Source organism: Glandiceps talaboti, chromosome 3, assembly GCF_964340395.1.
Source record: "Glandiceps talaboti chromosome 3, keGlaTala1.1, whole genome shotgun sequence".
NCBI lineage: Eukaryota > Metazoa > Hemichordata > Enteropneusta > Spengelidae > Glandiceps > Glandiceps talaboti.
This window is the reverse complement of record NC_135551.1, coordinates 18,178,503-18,195,709: the sequence shown is the minus strand read 5'-3', so window position 1 is coordinate 18,195,709 and position 17,207 is coordinate 18,178,503. Positions and strand designations below refer to the sequence as shown.

At 34.6% G+C, this 17,207-nt stretch overlaps 1 protein-coding gene across 2 annotated transcripts in view; it reads right to left on the bottom strand.

Annotated features, from left to right (window-relative positions):
• Nucleotides 1–539: 539 nt before the first annotated feature.
• Nucleotides 540–17,207, bottom strand: part of LOC144432802 (L-rhamnose-binding lectin CSL3-like) — a 23,496-nt gene continuing 6,828 nt past the window's right edge. The window contains exons 1-8 of one of the 2 annotated variants that reach the window (XM_078121082.1): nt 11,690–11,741; nt 6,366–6,455; nt 5,745–6,023; nt 4,521–4,538; nt 3,303–3,572; nt 2,000–2,017; nt 942–1,215; nt 540–671 (exon numbers count right to left, since the gene is read on the bottom strand). In XM_078121082.1, the coding sequence (XP_077977208.1) occupies nt 668–671; nt 942–1,215; nt 2,000–2,017; nt 3,303–3,572; nt 4,521–4,538; nt 5,745–6,023; nt 6,366–6,455; nt 11,690–11,729 (993 nt within the window). In that variant the 5' untranslated portion in view covers nt 11,730–11,741 and the 3' untranslated portion in view covers nt 540–667. Of the gene's footprint in view, nt 672–941; nt 1,216–1,999; nt 2,018–3,302; nt 3,573–4,520; nt 4,539–5,744; nt 6,024–6,365; nt 6,456–11,689; nt 11,742–17,207 lie in introns of those variants that run through there. The other variant, XM_078121081.1, reaches the window with a different exon arrangement.

Here is a 17,207-nt window from a genome sequence, read left to right as displayed (position 1 = left end):
TATGTTGTATTTGTGGGACTCCTGGTGTAATGACTCGAGCAATCGAGGATGAGTACTCACACGGCCCAGAGATGCTGTGTTTTCCAGGCCTGGATAACTCTGAGTGGAATGACTGGGAAAGCCTTGACAGTTTTGCAGCAACATGATACAGAGCATGCAACTTAGCCCTGTCACATAGTCCCAAAACCTGAATGGATTTCTCCAGAAAGTATGTGATTGTGTTTATGTTATAGCACACTTTTAATTTTATAATAGAGGAGCAATAAATTGAATGGCCTCCAAACTGGCTTAATTCATAGTCATCTCAATGGCCAATCAGAATTCATTTTCTCCACATTTTGAAATTCGGTGAAGATATTTATTTATGAGAGTGACAGTTGAGATAAGAAAGATTTATAAGCTTATAATTCTCAATGAAAATTCTTGAAATATGAGAGACACTTAAGTCATATTTACATTTTAATGAAATCAGATGTAAAAATGATAGAAAGGGTAGTATGCACATAAACACAATAAAGATACAGCGTTATATCATTGCATCAAGTTATGCTAAGATATTTTTATTACTTTATCATCATTTCTCATGAAAAGTACAGTATCAGCAATTTGAGCAGGAATATGCTTCTCGATTGCCAACTGTTAGGATAGTGTTGGCTCCCTCTATGTTCTACCTGTGGAGTAAGGAAGTAGATGTATGGTGTTTTTGTCAAAGCAAGAAGAACCTAATTTAGGATGTAATGGTTGATTTATACCCTTGTCCCTCCCAAACTGGGAAACATGCAATGGGTTCCGTCCATGATACATCATTTCTCCAACATTGACACATGCAATATATAATTTCATTCAAACCTGGCGCAAGGGTGACTTGGACTGGATTTCCCCAAAAGACAAAGTAGTGTTCCAATGCCTTGTGCAAACATAAACAATATGACCATACTTACAAACATTCATATTCAACACTCAAGTACTTGTATGTCAAAATACACGGATCTCCAAAGACAGAGTTTGAAGCTTTAACACTGCAGGAAGACTTCCCATTGCATGCCTGTTGGACAACAGTGAGACTGTTGGTTGCTTCACAGGTTGTAGTCAGCATGAATGGGCTAGGACAGGTCACACCATCATGACGTCCATAACTTGCAGTAAGAACAGACAATAAACCACCATTGTCACAGGACAGAGAAATTGTGTCGTGTTCACACACAACAACAGGACCTATATGTAGAAATTATGAGATTTTAGGTTTCAGTAAGTTTTGTCTAGATGTAAATAGTTGTGATTAGCACAAATCTATGTGTACTGATTATCAATTTTTTTAGACTTCTTTCATGTAATGTAAACAAAGTGTTTATAGAGCTGGGAAATGTTGCACCAAAAAGGATATTGGAGTCTTAAACATAAGACAATATAAGGATACAAGATATTGTTCAAACATTGTTGTTGTTGTTGTTGTTGTTGTTGTTGTTGTTGTTGTTGTTGTTGTTGTTGTTGTTGTTGATGATGATGATGATGATGATGATGATGATGATGATGATGATGTTATTGTTTTTAACTTTTGATTATCTCCAAAGTGAACTACCTGTTTACAATGTCAAACACAAATGAATTAAAACTTTATACTGCATCACAATACTTGGATGAATCCTAGCTTTCAACCCGAGTCCCCAAGTCTTCAGGGTATATGGAGTCACGTGTTGTTTACGCATGCGTGACTTAATAATGCATACATAATCAATGTCTGACTTCACAAACCTGAAGAAGACCTGAGGAGTCGGACTGAAAGCTAGGGCGTATCCAAGTACGTTTGAACAGTACAAAGTTTTAATTTATTTGTAACTATTAATATGCATAGATGAGTTTCCATCATAATAACAATGGCAAATTGATAAATATGACAACATTACAGTGCATTGCATTTATAGGTAGTTGACCTAATCAATAACTGACTCTGACATACGCTGTATACTGTATTTCTTGTCAATATAATTATCATACATACCTTGCACTTTGTCAACGCCTGGTGTTCATTTTGAGAATTAGAAAAAAAGAGGAATGTATATTTTAATAGGAAATTTGAATTTGAGTACATACAAAATGGTTTTACACACAAATACGCTTGAGCTTTACCTAATTCTTGAAAATCATTGCTTATGCAAAGTAAATATTTATTTTCTGATAAAATATTTGATTTTATTAACTATCTGTATCAATGTAACAGAGAAACAGAGTGAGAGACAGACAGACTGACTGACTGACTGACTGACTCACTGACTGACACTCTTGAAACGTATGTCATGGATATCAGAATATATCCACCATGTTATATGACAACCTTATCAATAATTAATGGTAAGTGACCTACTTGGTAAATACCAGTAATTATGCAAATGATCTATTTAATATGCAAGTGACAGTCATGGATATCATATTAATAACTTGTGCTATGATATCATCAATACAGCCGAATAGATGGAATTGTGAACAAAAGTATAGCCATTTTACCCGATTTGCCAAGTCATTAGCTATGTAATAATGCTAATCCTATTGATTGATTTTGATGGAAAAAACTAATAATTTATCGCCATTTCTGTCAAAAATACACATGTTGGATATCTTTCAAATTATTAATTAGTGATGAAAGAGACAGACAGACTGACAGTCAGTCAGAGAGATAACGCTGTCCCAACACTGCCCAATAGAGGGCATGAAATTAACTTGTACTTTTGGTGTAAATTCACAATAAGCTTTGAAATATACAATGCCAAATAAAAAATATGGTGTGTTTCCGGTACCCGACCTACCCTAGTTTAAGCCACCGACCCTAAACATTTATTTAATATTCGAACAAAAGGAAAAATGGTGAGAATTTATTTTTTATTTCCGTGGAAATTTTCTTGTCAAAGTATATATGGTCAAATCTTTTTTGAAAACCCCATTCCAGAAAAATCAAGTCTTTCAAAAATGTAAGTTGAAGTCATAATACAATCTACATACTGTGTTTGTCTGCTTTACATATAACTGTCTCTATTTACATTTTGTACACGTCATCAACCTGTCACAGAAGTATTATGGCAAACGAGTATCTCGTTTTTGGGTCAAGTACTATTAATTTCTCAGAAGCAAATTTTAAAACAAAAACAAAACAACAAACAAACAAACAAACCAAAAACTCCGACCTACATACCCTATTTTCTGAAGTCATGTTATCGGAAACAAATATTTTAAAAAGAAAAGAAAAACGATTAAGAACAATTTCTATTCAGGCGATGAAGTATTTCAGGCAAAGTATTGTGTATACGTACAGTCATAGCCAACACTCAAGTACTTGTATGTAAAAATACACGGATCTCCAAAGACAGTGTTTGAAGCTTTAACACTGCAGGAAGACTTCCCATTGCATGCCTGTTGGACAAGAGTGAGACTGTTGGTTGCTTCACAGGTTGTAGTCAGCATGAATGGGCTAGGACAGGTCGTCGCATCGTGGCGTCCATAACTTGCACTACGAATAGACAATACATCCCCACCGTCACAGGACATAGAAATTGTGTCGTGTTCACACACAAGATCCGTTTCTACAGGATGAATATTTAGAAATACGATCAGCCTCATACATACTTACTAGGATCTTAAGTATCTGCCTTTTGATGATGTACGCAGACTATTTAATCTGGACGATTCGATTTCCTTCTAAACGAAAATTCAGAGACAACGGTTGTTGTTTAAACAGACAAGTCAATATCCGTAACATCTAGTGGTCAGGTTATTTTCTAAATATAAACTTCAATAAAGGAATTAGAATGTAAAAAAAAAATTCCAGAAAAAAATCACTGACATGCTAAAAATGACAGTTGCAGTGACAGGAGAAATAAAGTAGAAAACAAAAATAATACAAAAATACAGATTTTTAATTGAACAATGGAAATAAAATTTGGAAATTACCCTTATTTGCAATTTCTACATTGAATTGAAGTTTATATTGGAAAATAATTTGGCCACTAGATGTACCAGATTAGTCAAACAGATAAAGCAAATACGCTATCAAGCAATTCAATATTTGCAATACAATTATCGTTGCTGGTAAATTGGCCAGTGGTATATGGATGGGCGTGAGCTTTGCTGTGAAATTCGGAGATTCTGAATTGATCGCTTCCTTCATCAAAAACTTCGAAGAATATAGATTTTAACATGTCCGTACGGAAATGCTCGTCTCTACGCACTATTAGGCGCACATCTTATTGCATATGATTTTATTTTCGGGTGGTGGTATTTTATTGGGTGACAAGACAGAGGGGTAGTTATTGGTTCCAAGAATATCTGGTACGCCCGTCTTTCACAAGATGGAACCTAAGGGAGCCTTCAGTAATTACAAAGGGGAGGGCCGGGGAATTAGGGAATGGGTAACTTTTTATGCCACTCGATTTCCCTCGGCCCTCTCCCCTTGTAATTTACTGAAGTCTCCCTAAATAAGAATGTTTCTTCAGTTTCTAGATAGCTCAATGCACTTGTTAATATGTACATACCTTCAACTAATGGCAGGCCTGTTAAAAAGAAATGACGAATTCGTATGAGTACATCGAATACAAGTCAAGTGAACAGTGAATCCAACAACCAAAACTTGTTCATGGAAAATTGTACCTATATACTATACGATCATATAGAATCACCGGGGGGGGGGGAGGTGTTAACAAGAACAGCATCATCAAGGATTGTAGTTACACTTGTTTTTATTTAAAATGCAGCATACGGCTAGGAACACATACTGTTTTCAAATTTTGAGACGTGTCGTTGTCGTCGTCGTCGTCGTCGTTGTTGTCGTTGTTGTTGTTGTTGTTGTTGTTGTTGTTGTTGTTGTTGTTGTTGTTTTAAAAATAATAAAAAATTGGCAGTTCATTCTCGTGACAAAAATGTTAGCAAAGCTATTTTGGGGGAGAGGAGGGTATATTAATGGCAAGCCGTTAAGGCCAAAAGTATTCTTATTTTAACTGTAATATTTTGAATTTTTAGGAGTTACAAATTAATTTTAACCATTTAAGTGTAGTTTCTCGATGGATTCCATTTTGGTTTTCACATGAAGGAGGTCAGATGCCACAGCTTTTTGCTGGTTCGATGGAAAAATTCAACCCCCCCCCCCCCAGAGAATTTCCCCAAGCCGTGACTTCCGCCATTTTCCCTCAGTTGACTTGGGGAGAATAAGACCAATAGCAGATTGAACGTATATCGCATTGAGCTGAATGGTTGAACAAGACAATAGAACAGAGAAAAGGCTATCATCATCTGCCAGTAGGAGTGTCATTGTATGTATTCGTATGTATGTCCGTGCAAGTGCGAAGTACAGTGACCACCATGTTAGGTCTACCGGAAGTCAGTCATTTGAGTTACTCCACACCCTTGCTATGGAAATCGAGTGATCCGAAGAACTACACTTTTTTTCGGACCACGATCCGATATTAATTATTTTCGAAACATTTCCAATTTTTTGAACATTTTGAATTTCAATAATATGCATAATCCTTTTAAAAAATTCTGGTTTGACGAAAAATAAATCAAAATACTGTAAAACAACAACATTCTCAACTAAATGAAAACTTGTTTGAATTAAATAAAGTTAAAGTTTGGATTCATTGGAAAAACTACATATAAACGGTTAAAATTAGTGTGTAACTCCGAAAAATATAATTTACTATAGATAAAATAAGAATAATACTTTTGGCCTCAATGGCTAGCTATACATTGTATACACTTACAGACATATGTAACAGTCAAGTATTTGAATGTTCCAGAACACGGATCTCCAAAGACAGAGTTTGAAGCGTCGAAGCTGCATTCAGATTCCCCGTTACATTTCTGTTTAAGAACCTCTAGGCTTTTTGAGGCTTCACAGTTTGTCGTCAAAACAGCTTTGCCGCTAGCACATGTCGTGCTATCATGACGTCCATAACTTGCATGGATTATGGATAACACGTAATTGTCATCACAACAGGATATGGACATTGTCTCGTGTTCACATACAGTGTGAACATCTCCTGAAATTTAAATTTAGAATAGACCCGTTTAGGCACATCAAAACGTACAAAATAATGTATCCCATACTGAACATGGGAAACACAAATATCTATCAAATTGTGTGTATGTATGTATGTATGTATGTATGTATGTATGTATGTATGTATGTATGTATGTATGTATGTATGTATGCATGCATGCATGCATACATGCATGTAGGTGTGTGTGTGTGTGTGTGTGTGCGTGCGTGCGTGCATATGTGTGTAGATCTGCATATGCCTTGTCCAAATATATGTTTACTATGTATGTGTCGTAATTACGTGTTAAAACGTCCATAGTCTACCAACAAATTATACACATACCATCAAAGCTACTTCCAAGCCTTATCACAATACAGATGATAGAGAACGTTATCGATAAATGCATTTTCCTCAGAAGGAATCTCACGTTATCTGTAAAGATAATTTTTGTTAAAGTTATTAAATTTGGAGAAACCATTTAGAATATCAAACTAAAGTTTGAAATGGATTACGTAAAGCAAACAGCCACTAGACTGACCACTTTCTTTTTCACGATAATGCTTCAACCCAACTCTATTTCTAATACGGTTATTGCCCCTTCATTTTACGATTCAAATTCCACCTTCAGTCATTTTGTGAGTAAACAGACTGTAATAGAAGCCTTGATGGGCCGGTAAGAAGAGTGCAATTTGCCATATCTTCATAGAAAACAGAACCCTCAAGTACAAGCTTTTTACTTCTTTTCTGTGTTAGTCATGATTTGTTACATTTTGACTCAGAAGGTAAAGTTCAGAGTCAAAATACTAACAGAAATTAAAGGTTATATCATCAGAAAGGTAAGATCTTATAGTATAGTAGTAGACACTTGAATGGAATCTTATATTATAGTAGTAGACACTTGAATGAAATCGCTGTCTCATGATTCTAGAGCTGTTAAACAAATTGTTGATTTTTTACACCAAATATGGCTGTTTTTCAGTAAAAAAAAGGTTATTTGAACACCAAATTTAGTGTGTGTCTTCCTTGTTCCTTGTAACCTTATTAGAAGATCTTATAAAATATTGATCACACCCTAAAGTGTCTGCAATATGATGTAGATAATTGATCCGGAAGGGCTAGGTTAAGGTTATCCGTCAATGTCTTACAAGAAAGCTTACACCTTAGGATATGGAGTTAGACACTTGAATGTGGCGTCTATGTGTAGTACAGTTTTTGAGGTATTCTGTAAGTCATGATTTTTTACTACAAATATGGCTAACATTCATTAAACACTGTTATATGAACACTAAAAGTAATGCATGGCATCTTCTTCTATATAACCTGTGTACATAATTTAAAAGAAATTGATATCATTTCAATACTACAAAGTGTCTGTGACACATATGCAAGAAATAGCTCAAGGGCCAATGTCTTAAAAGAAAGCTTGTACCTGATAATATGTGGTAGACACTTGAATTGAGTCTATGTGTTCAATATTTCTTTGAGTTGGGCAGTAAAAATATGTTTATCTAACAAATATACATATGCTGCGAAAGAAAGTGATGTTCATATGTCTCACAAGATATGTCACATTTGACCCAGGTTTGAATGAAATTAAATATGTGTATATCTGAAAAATGATGGATTGCAGACGCACAGATCGAACGGAACCCATTCTACTAGCCCCCCCCCCCCCCCTTCGTTGGGACTAAAAAACCACTGTTGTTACATTAGCTTCTTTCAGTATATATACGATGCATACATTCAACAACTTATGTTAATAAATAATAGCCATAAAGCAGACATTAACTGTACACTGTGTGCAGTCCTGTACATTTATCATTTAGTAGATATACTAGTAACCCACTTCGACAGGTAACAAATATCAATCAACTGTAAAGAGATGTTTTATGAGGTATCACAAGAGAATTGTCGTTGACATTCTGGCCATTTCTGCTATATTCCTACCATTGTTGCACAACCTTAGACTCAAAATTTGATATTTAAATGTTTTGAGAATAAGCAATATAAATATAACGTTCAAAACAATTATGTTAGCCCTTGAGGTTTGGGCGGATATTTCTCTATGGCCCTAGGGTGTACAAATATAGGAATTACCAGCCTAGGGTATCATACAGTACACTATGTGCGCACATTTACATTAATACAACATCGACAAAAACAGGTTTACTAAGCAACTGACGATTGAAATGCGGGTAGTGAGTGAAAATATCACATGGGGCATTGCTGTCTATGCTCCATATTTATTGTTTGACTACCCTGAAATGTTACAATGTCACTAAAATAGACTTGGGAAAAAAATTCACTAAAATAGAAAACCCATCCACTGCCTAACCAGTTGTCAACTGAATGTAATCTGTTCGATAAAATATTGGAACAAGCTGACTTCATACGTTTTAGGTGTACTTTGTGCGATAGACTTAAAAGGCACTCACCGTATTTACTTTAATACTGAAGTATAATCACTTGCATTCACCTGAACTCAGACCGGGTATTGAGATATCACATATGAACTAGCGGATGACGTAATTTACTATACGTATTAAAACATGGCGAGGAAATATATGTTTTAAAAATGCTACTAGAAGACAATTGTAATGTTATAGAAGGAATGCATCCACATTAACGTTGATACACCAGTCTAGTTTTAATCAAGTAAGTTAGTAAAAAGCCCATAAACACAACCCATTGCTACTTGACTTCTTTACCTGTGAGAAGTAAATTAAATAGCCAATGCAGGCATGTATAAAGCTCCAACTCTTGACGTACCAAGGAGCTATCTCTCACAATGAAAAGAGCGTTGCTAAATACCAGGACCAAGATTTGAAATAGGTATGTTAGCATGAATATGCATTAATTAAACCTACACTAACTGCAACTGGGACATTTATTTTTCATCAAGTAACGAACGACATATTCACTAAAATAATAATTAATTACTTACAAAAAAATTGTATCTGTTAATTAATAGTCAATAGTATCCATAGGTAGTGCAGTGACAAGTCTAAATCTTGTAAAAAAGTAAAAGCTTGGTTTTGAATCTGTATCATTTCTAGATCATCGATCAGGCAACAATATATTCACTTTTTAAAAAATCAATAATTAGGCATCGTACATCTTAATCAATGATCAATCTTATCCATAAGTAGTACAGTAACAGGTTGAAATCGTAACCACCATTTTAGATGCACATCCAAAATTCAATTTAATTTCATTAGTTGTACATTATGTATAGAGCTACACAGACTACATTTACCCTCAGGTGATACAATACTGTGATCAGGGAGTACAATATTACAAGTAAGTAATTTTATCTAGCGAAACTTTAAAAAAACACACCCAAAGCTAATGCAGCTTCAATGACACATGTTTTAATGGACATTACATTAACTTGCACAAACAGTCAACACGTTTAATGTATATATACTCTTAGTTCGCTATCTGTGTTAAGTATACATGCAAGTGAATCGATATAAACTGTGGGCTATTTTTTTTTTGCAATAACAATTAATAATATGTATAGTATTATGATGAAAACTCATCTGTGCAGGTGAATAGCTACAAGTTTGCCATGTACACCAGAACAACTCAATGTGGAGCTTTCAATAATCCACCAATATGAGATAATGACAACAAGAATGATGTAATTATGTTGACTCTTATTAGTCAATATGAAATTGTTTCTTAATCAGACGAGTGGAGTGGAGTGTAACATGTTGACGTACTTTTGATATTACTAGTAGTACATGTCTGATAGACAGTGTCCACACCATTCTATTTCAGAACCATCTAAAATGAAAAATGAATTTCTATTTTAACATTGTTTTTGAATTATTACTGTCGTGTGTATTGGTATACTTGATTCGATAGAACTGTTGATGTTTAGCAAGATGCATCGTGTGTCTCCCCATACAGCGATATGTTTTCTGTACACGTATGACGGTATGGGGAGTGGGAAGGGGGGGGGGATGCACGCGCTACTCAGGTGGATGGTTATCACCTGACTGTTCAATTGGTTTACCAGTTGAATTCATATTTATCATTGATGGCTTTGTTTAATGAAATCACTCACAGTTAAATATGCTTGTCAATGAACATGCCTATCAATCACTTCATGGTGAAAATGTTATTTCAAATCAAATCAAATCAGAAGGGAAAAAATTACATCAGAAGAGAAACGACCCGACACATAACAACATCAGCGACGTCGTCTCACTCAATGCGTGGAACCGGAAAATCGACTATAGTGAAAATATTGCTTCCTTCTGTCATTCAGAAATTCTTTCCAAGAAATTTGTATAATTGTCGACCAAATCTAATTTTTCTAGACCCTAACTATTTAGTACCTGGTACATTGTATTGTTCATCAGTAGTAGACATAATAAAACAAACCATAGATCCAACCCGTGAAGAACAATCAGACTAAGTCGCCTTTTTCCGAAAGAGCGACGTCGCCGAAATGTTCCTGATAGTTTTTCGTTGCTAAAAATGCTACTAGATATTTTGAGTTGAATTTGTATTTGTTTTGATGTACTCGATGTCTGAATCAATAGTGTTTAGGTATTTGCCAAAATAAACCTGATACTTTTAAAATTATTTCTCGAATTCCAATATTTTTTTTAAAAAGTATATATATCAAAATCAAATTCAGTTTTTTGTCAATCGTCAGTGAGTCTGTTCTGCACATGGGATTGGTTGAAAGGATCCCAGTAGTTAGATGTGAAATTTTGGTTTGTAGAGATGTAATTCTACAAACATAACATGAATAACATTTCTGTCCTGACCCTCTCTAGCTGGTTAGTTTCGGGGGAAGTCCGGGGGAGGAGCATTCATTATAAAGGACGTTATATGCTTTTGGGGTGTCGTCGAAGATAGAGTATAGGTTTTCACGAGGGCTCATCAATTAAATTCTTTGTTTGCCGTCCGCGTGTAGGTAGGTTTGTCGGTAAACTTAGAGGAAAAAACAAATTTCGTTTTTCTCAAAATTTCCGCGGACGGTGGTATTTTATACTATTGTATATGGAAAGACCGCACAAATATCTTGAGAATAACTACACATATTTCTAAATAGTTGTTTAAGACAATACAACTTTTGACTTTGACATCTATATTTCACCAGTGTAGTTGATTTAGGTGAAAACAAAAACCGAATCAACAGAAAAGTGAGTCTTACATGTCTTGCTAGCATTGCGTTTCTTTCTGTGTGTTTTTCCCTGTCTGCTAGCTAGTTTTTTGGGAAATTCAAGGACTGCAAACAAAGCATTAAATTGATGGAACCTTAGGACACTAGTACTGTACCTTTATAAAGTGTGTATATCCAGCAGATGTCGTGGTATGAACTAGAACAAAATCTATCGAACTTCAAGTTGATCTAGAATAGGGTTATTTTAGCCTCGTTTACTTTTTCGTTTTTAACAACGTAAATTCTTAATTGTTGTCATTTTATCCATTTTTCTTCCTTTTTGAGTATTATTAAGAGCACTGAGACGCAGTGTAGTGGGCTTTATTATTATTATTTTATAGATATGTTAGTCTAAAATGGAATAAATGGGGTCTTGTGCACAACATCAGCGCCACACAGCTAGCTGTACCGAAGTGTTTCGTCACATGGCCTAATGAATGACAAGAAATTAACTCAAACATGAATATGGAACAGAAGTACTTACTTGTCGTCGAAACAGCTTTTAACACAACCTTGTCACACATGAAAGTGTTCGCGATGGCTTAAACTTTCGAAATTGAGTGATCTTTTTAACATATTAAAGTACCCGGAAATTTTAGAATTCTTTCCCTAAATAGAATTGACGTGACATGTATGGGAAGCCGTTCAGGCCAAAAGTTTTTTTTTATTTTTGCTATAGTATTTTATATTTTTCGTACTTACAAACTAATTTTAACAGTTTATGTACTTTTATTCCATGTTCACATTATTTTAATTGAAATAAGTTTGCATTTATTTGAGAATATTGTTTTACTTTTCGTCAAACCAGTATTTTTTAAGGATTATATATAATTGAAAGTCAAAATATTTTTTTTAAAAAGTTTTTTATTTATTTTTTTAAATTATTAAAAAAAAATATTTTTCAACTTTTTTTTTTTCCTTCCCAACTTTTTTTTTTTGCCGAGTCTGCTGACAGGCGCCGGTGCAGAGCACGTCGTGCTCGTACCCGGCGCCTGTCACGAGTACGAGGCGTGACCTTTGACATCCATTACGACGTGTTTCGGCGACGAGTGTGAAGATACCATCATATTCATCTTCACGTTCAAAAGTTGACCTCTACGCTCAATGTGAATATGATGATAGCTTCACATGTTCATCATCAGATTCGAAGTCTCCCAAATGGGTACGAACACGCATTCGGCAAATCACATATCCTTCATTGACAGGTTGAAATCATGTGATTGTAATTAATTTTCATTAGACTTGCGTGGATTTGCATGCTCTCTTTTTATTTTTGTCAGAGTATCCAATTTGCTCCATGAACTATTGTTGTCATGGACCATATTTTTTACAATCAATTGCGTTGCTCCTCCCCTATCAAGGGAACTACATACATTGTGATAATTGTGGTCTCACTATTTTGACAATTTGTGTAAATTTCACCAGTGTAAGTGTTAAGTGTTAATAAGTAGGGTTTCAAAGATAGTGGCACTGCAGGAAATCAAAAAAATCCATGACACTAAGTGGCCAAGTGATACCACCTTGTCACTTGATGTCACGGATTCAAAATACACCCATCCAGGCCGTATTTTATTACATTACTCATATAGGTGTTTTGTACACCCATATGATATACTGATATTTCATTTTCAAAGATATGGGAAAGGCATAAACATCCAAATTAGTTTTTTATATGACAATACTTTGATACTCTGGCAAAAATAAAAAGAGAGCATGAAAATCCACGCAAATCAAGGGAAAGTAATTACAATCACATGATTTCAACATGTCAATTAAGGATATGTGATTTGCCGAACGCGTGCTCGTACCCATTCGGAAGACTTCGAATCTTACTGATGATGAACGTGTGACGCTATCATCATATATTCACATTGAGCGTGGAGGTCAACTTTTGAAAGTGAAGATGAATATGAATATGATGATAGCTTCACACTCGTGTTTTGGCGTCAAATACACGTTCTTATTACCTTCGAAATTGATCGCTCAAACATTATATCAGATCTCAAAACTGTTAATTGACGTGTGATAGTATCTGTTTTTTACGGAAGCGTATTAGTGCCAAGTTGTAAGGAAAAAATAAAATTTAAAATCTCGTAATTACGAGATTTCAATTCTCGTAATTACGACTTTTTTCTCGTAATTACGAGATTTCAATTCTCGTAATTACGACTTTTTTCTCGTAATTACGACTTTTTTCTCGTAATTACGAGTTTTCAATTCTCGTAATTACGACTTTTCAATTCTCGTAATTACGACTTTTTTCTCGTAATTACGACTTTTCAATTCTCGTAATTACGACTTTTCGATTCTCGTAATTACGACTTTTTGAATCTCGTAATTACGAGAATCGTAAAGACATTTCTATTCTCGTAATTACGTCACAATTCTCCGGTAAGTTGATATCTAACTGGAAAAATCACACTGCCATTTTAAGTTCATGTTATAAGCAACAGCTGAGTTCTCAACAACACCCGATCATCGGGTAGTAAGTACTTTATGGTGAACTGAACACTCTAATGTAAGTCCAGCAGTGAAATTACATAACACCTATAGGTTAAAAAAAGAAATGGCAATGAAATAACGTGTTCACATATGTACACACATATACTGGATGCAACAAGAAGTTAGTAGGTTCACTGCAATGTTTAAACAGGCAATCTGTCAATGAACTTAGCCAAATAATAAACACAAAACAAGAATTCCAGAACAACAAGAATTCTTCATCATGAGCAAAGAATTTGTTCAAATAATGGAGTCCAATATTAAACATATAGATATTCTTCTGAAATTCGGACACAACTCCAACTTATATCCAATGATGAAGATGTAGGGAAACTGTCCAATACAAGACAGGATTACGACTGATGAAGGACCTAACGGCCGGTCCGAAACGTCTTAAAAGAAGGATCAATAAAGTTTCTATCTGGGGACGTCTCGCCAATGCCTTCCTACTAACACCCTGATATACCAGGGTCAATAACCTCGACAAACCGGTCACTTGGCTAACTGACCCTCAAACCAATATTATTATACCATACCAAATACATATATTCAAGTATTTATCAACCGTGGAAAAGGTCTCCACACATTTTCAAACTTGATCGAACGACCTACGGTGCCACGTTATTGAATTTTAAATTTCAAAACCGTATAAATCTGATTTACCTTAATGAAGAAAATTCTAAACTAAAGTTGTGAATTTTACCAAATATCAGATGGTAAATACTATTTTCTTCAATTTCAAATCCATTATTGATTCATTTTGCCGACATGTAATGAAAGAATATTCTTCGCTGTTTTAATGCACTCGAGTTTTTTTTAAAGAAACGAAAAACGCAATCAAATCATACAAACCGGTTACCGTGTCAAACACTCTATAGTACATCTGCTTAGTACATCAAAATCATAAGATTCGTGTCTGAACAATTCAAAAATTGAAAAATAACAAACAATAAAAAAATCATAATTTCATAATTACGACAATCAAAAAGTCGTAATTACGAGAATCGTAAAGTCGTAAATATGAGAATGGAAAAGTCGTAATTACGAGAATCAAAAAGTCGTAATTACGAGAATCGAAAAGTCGTAAATACGAGAATAGAAAAGTCGTAATTACGAGAATCAAAAAGTCGTAATTACGAGAATCGAAAAGTCGTAATTACGAGAATCGAAAAGTCGTAATTACGAGAATCGAAAAGTCGTAATTACGAGAATCAAAAAGTCGTAATTACGAGAATCTTTTAGAACGATTTAAATTAAACCTGTGATTATTATGAAAATCTAAAACATACGGAAGCGTATTAGTGCCAAGTTGTAAGGAAAAAAATAAAATTTAAAATCTCGTAATTACGAGATTTCAATTCTCGTAATTACGACTTTTTTCTCGTAATTACGACTTTTTCTCGTAATTACGAGTTTTCAATTCTCGTAATTACGACTTTTTTTCTCGTAATTACGAGTTTTCAATTCTCGTAATTACGACTTTTCGATTCTCGTAATTACGACTTTTCGATTCTCGTAATTACGACTTTTCAATTCTCGTAATTACGACTTTTTGATTCTCGTAATTACGACTTTTTGATTCTCGTAATTACGACTTTTTGATGATACATGTGGTAAGCCAACAACAGTTAGTAGCAAGTCAGTTATCACACTGAGCGCGGAATTTAGGAGTGAACCATTTGAGTTTTGGGATTCCCAAGGTCCATATTTAGAAGGGGGCCCTCTCATTATCAAATATGTAGTATTGTTTTGTTTTTGGTTTGCTGCGGAGGAATGGAGTTAGAGGTAACATGGAAAATATAAGCAATCACATCAAAATAGTCACAGCCTTAAAATTCGGAAAGTAACTTGTTTTATGCCATTTTCTTTGCCCCCCCCCCCTCCATCAAGTAACTTTACCCTTATATAGTACTACATTCTAAGCGCTTTCAACGAAGTGCATAACACGTATTTGGAGCTTGCGCCTTGCTGATCAAAAATAGGTCACATGCTGCCATTCATGGTGATAAAACATCGTTAGACGCCACATGTTTTATACGAACATGAACTTTACTAATATATACATGTTTTAGATTTTCATAATAATCACAGGTTTAATTCTCCGAGTCGTAATTACGAGAATCGTTCTAAACTTTTTGATTCTCGTAATTACGACTTTTCGATTCTCGTAATTACGACTTTTCGATTCTCGTAATTACGACTTTTCGATTCTCGTTATTACGACTTTCTGATTCTCGTAATTACGACTTTTCGATTCTCGTAATTACGACTTTTTGATTCTCGTAATTACGACTTTTCGATTCTCGTAATTACGACTTTTTGATTCTCGTAATTACGACTTTTCGATTCTCGTAATTACGACTTTTCGATTCTCGTAATTACAACTTTTTGATTCTCGTAATTACGACTTTTCGATTCTCGTAATTACGACTTTTTGATTCTCGTAATTACGACTTTTTGATTCTCGTAATTACGACTTTTCGATTCTCGTAATTACGACTTTTCGATTCTCGTAATTACGACTATTTGATTGTCGTAATGACGACTTTTTGATTGTCGTAATTATGAAATTATGATTTTTTATTGTTTGTTATTTTTCAATTTTTGAATTGTTCAGACACGAATCTTATAATTTTGATGTACTAAGCAAATGTACTATAGAGTGTTTGACACGGTAACCGGTTTGTATGATTTGATTGCGTTTTTCGTTTCTTTTAAAAAAACTCGAGTGCATTAAAACAGCGAAGAATATTCTTTCATTATATATCGGCAAAATGAATCAATAATGGATTTGAAATTGAAGAAAATAGTATTTACCATCTGATATTTGGTAAAATTCACAACTTTAGTTTAGAATTTTCTTCATTAAGGGTAAATCAGATTTATACGGTTTTGAAATTTAAAATTCAATAACGTGGCACCGTAGGTCGTTCGATCAATTTTGAAAATGTGTGGAGACCTTTTCCACGGTTGATAAATACTTGAATATATGTATTTGGTATGGTATAATAATATTGGTTTGAGGGTCAGTTAGCCAAATGACCGGTTTGTCGAGGTTATTGACCCTGGTATATCAGGGTGTTTATAGTAGGAAGGCATTGGCGAGACGTCCCCAGATAGAAACTTTATTGATCCTTCTTTTAAGACGTTTCGGACCGGCCGTTAGGTCCTTCATCAGTCGTAATCCTGTCTTGTATTGGACAGTTTCCCTACATCTTCATCATTGGATATAAGTTGGAGTTGTGTCCGAAATTCAGCAGAATATCTATATGTTTAATATTGGACTCCAATTATTTGAACAAATTCTTTGCTGATGAAGAATTCTTGTTGTTCTGGAATTCTTGTTTTGTGTTTATTATTTGGCTAAGTTCATTGACAGATTGCCTGTTTAAACATTGCAGTGAACCTACTAACTTCTTGTTGCATCCAGTATATGTGTGTACATATGTGCACACGTTATTTCATTGCCATTTCTTTTTTTAACCTATAGGTGTTATGTA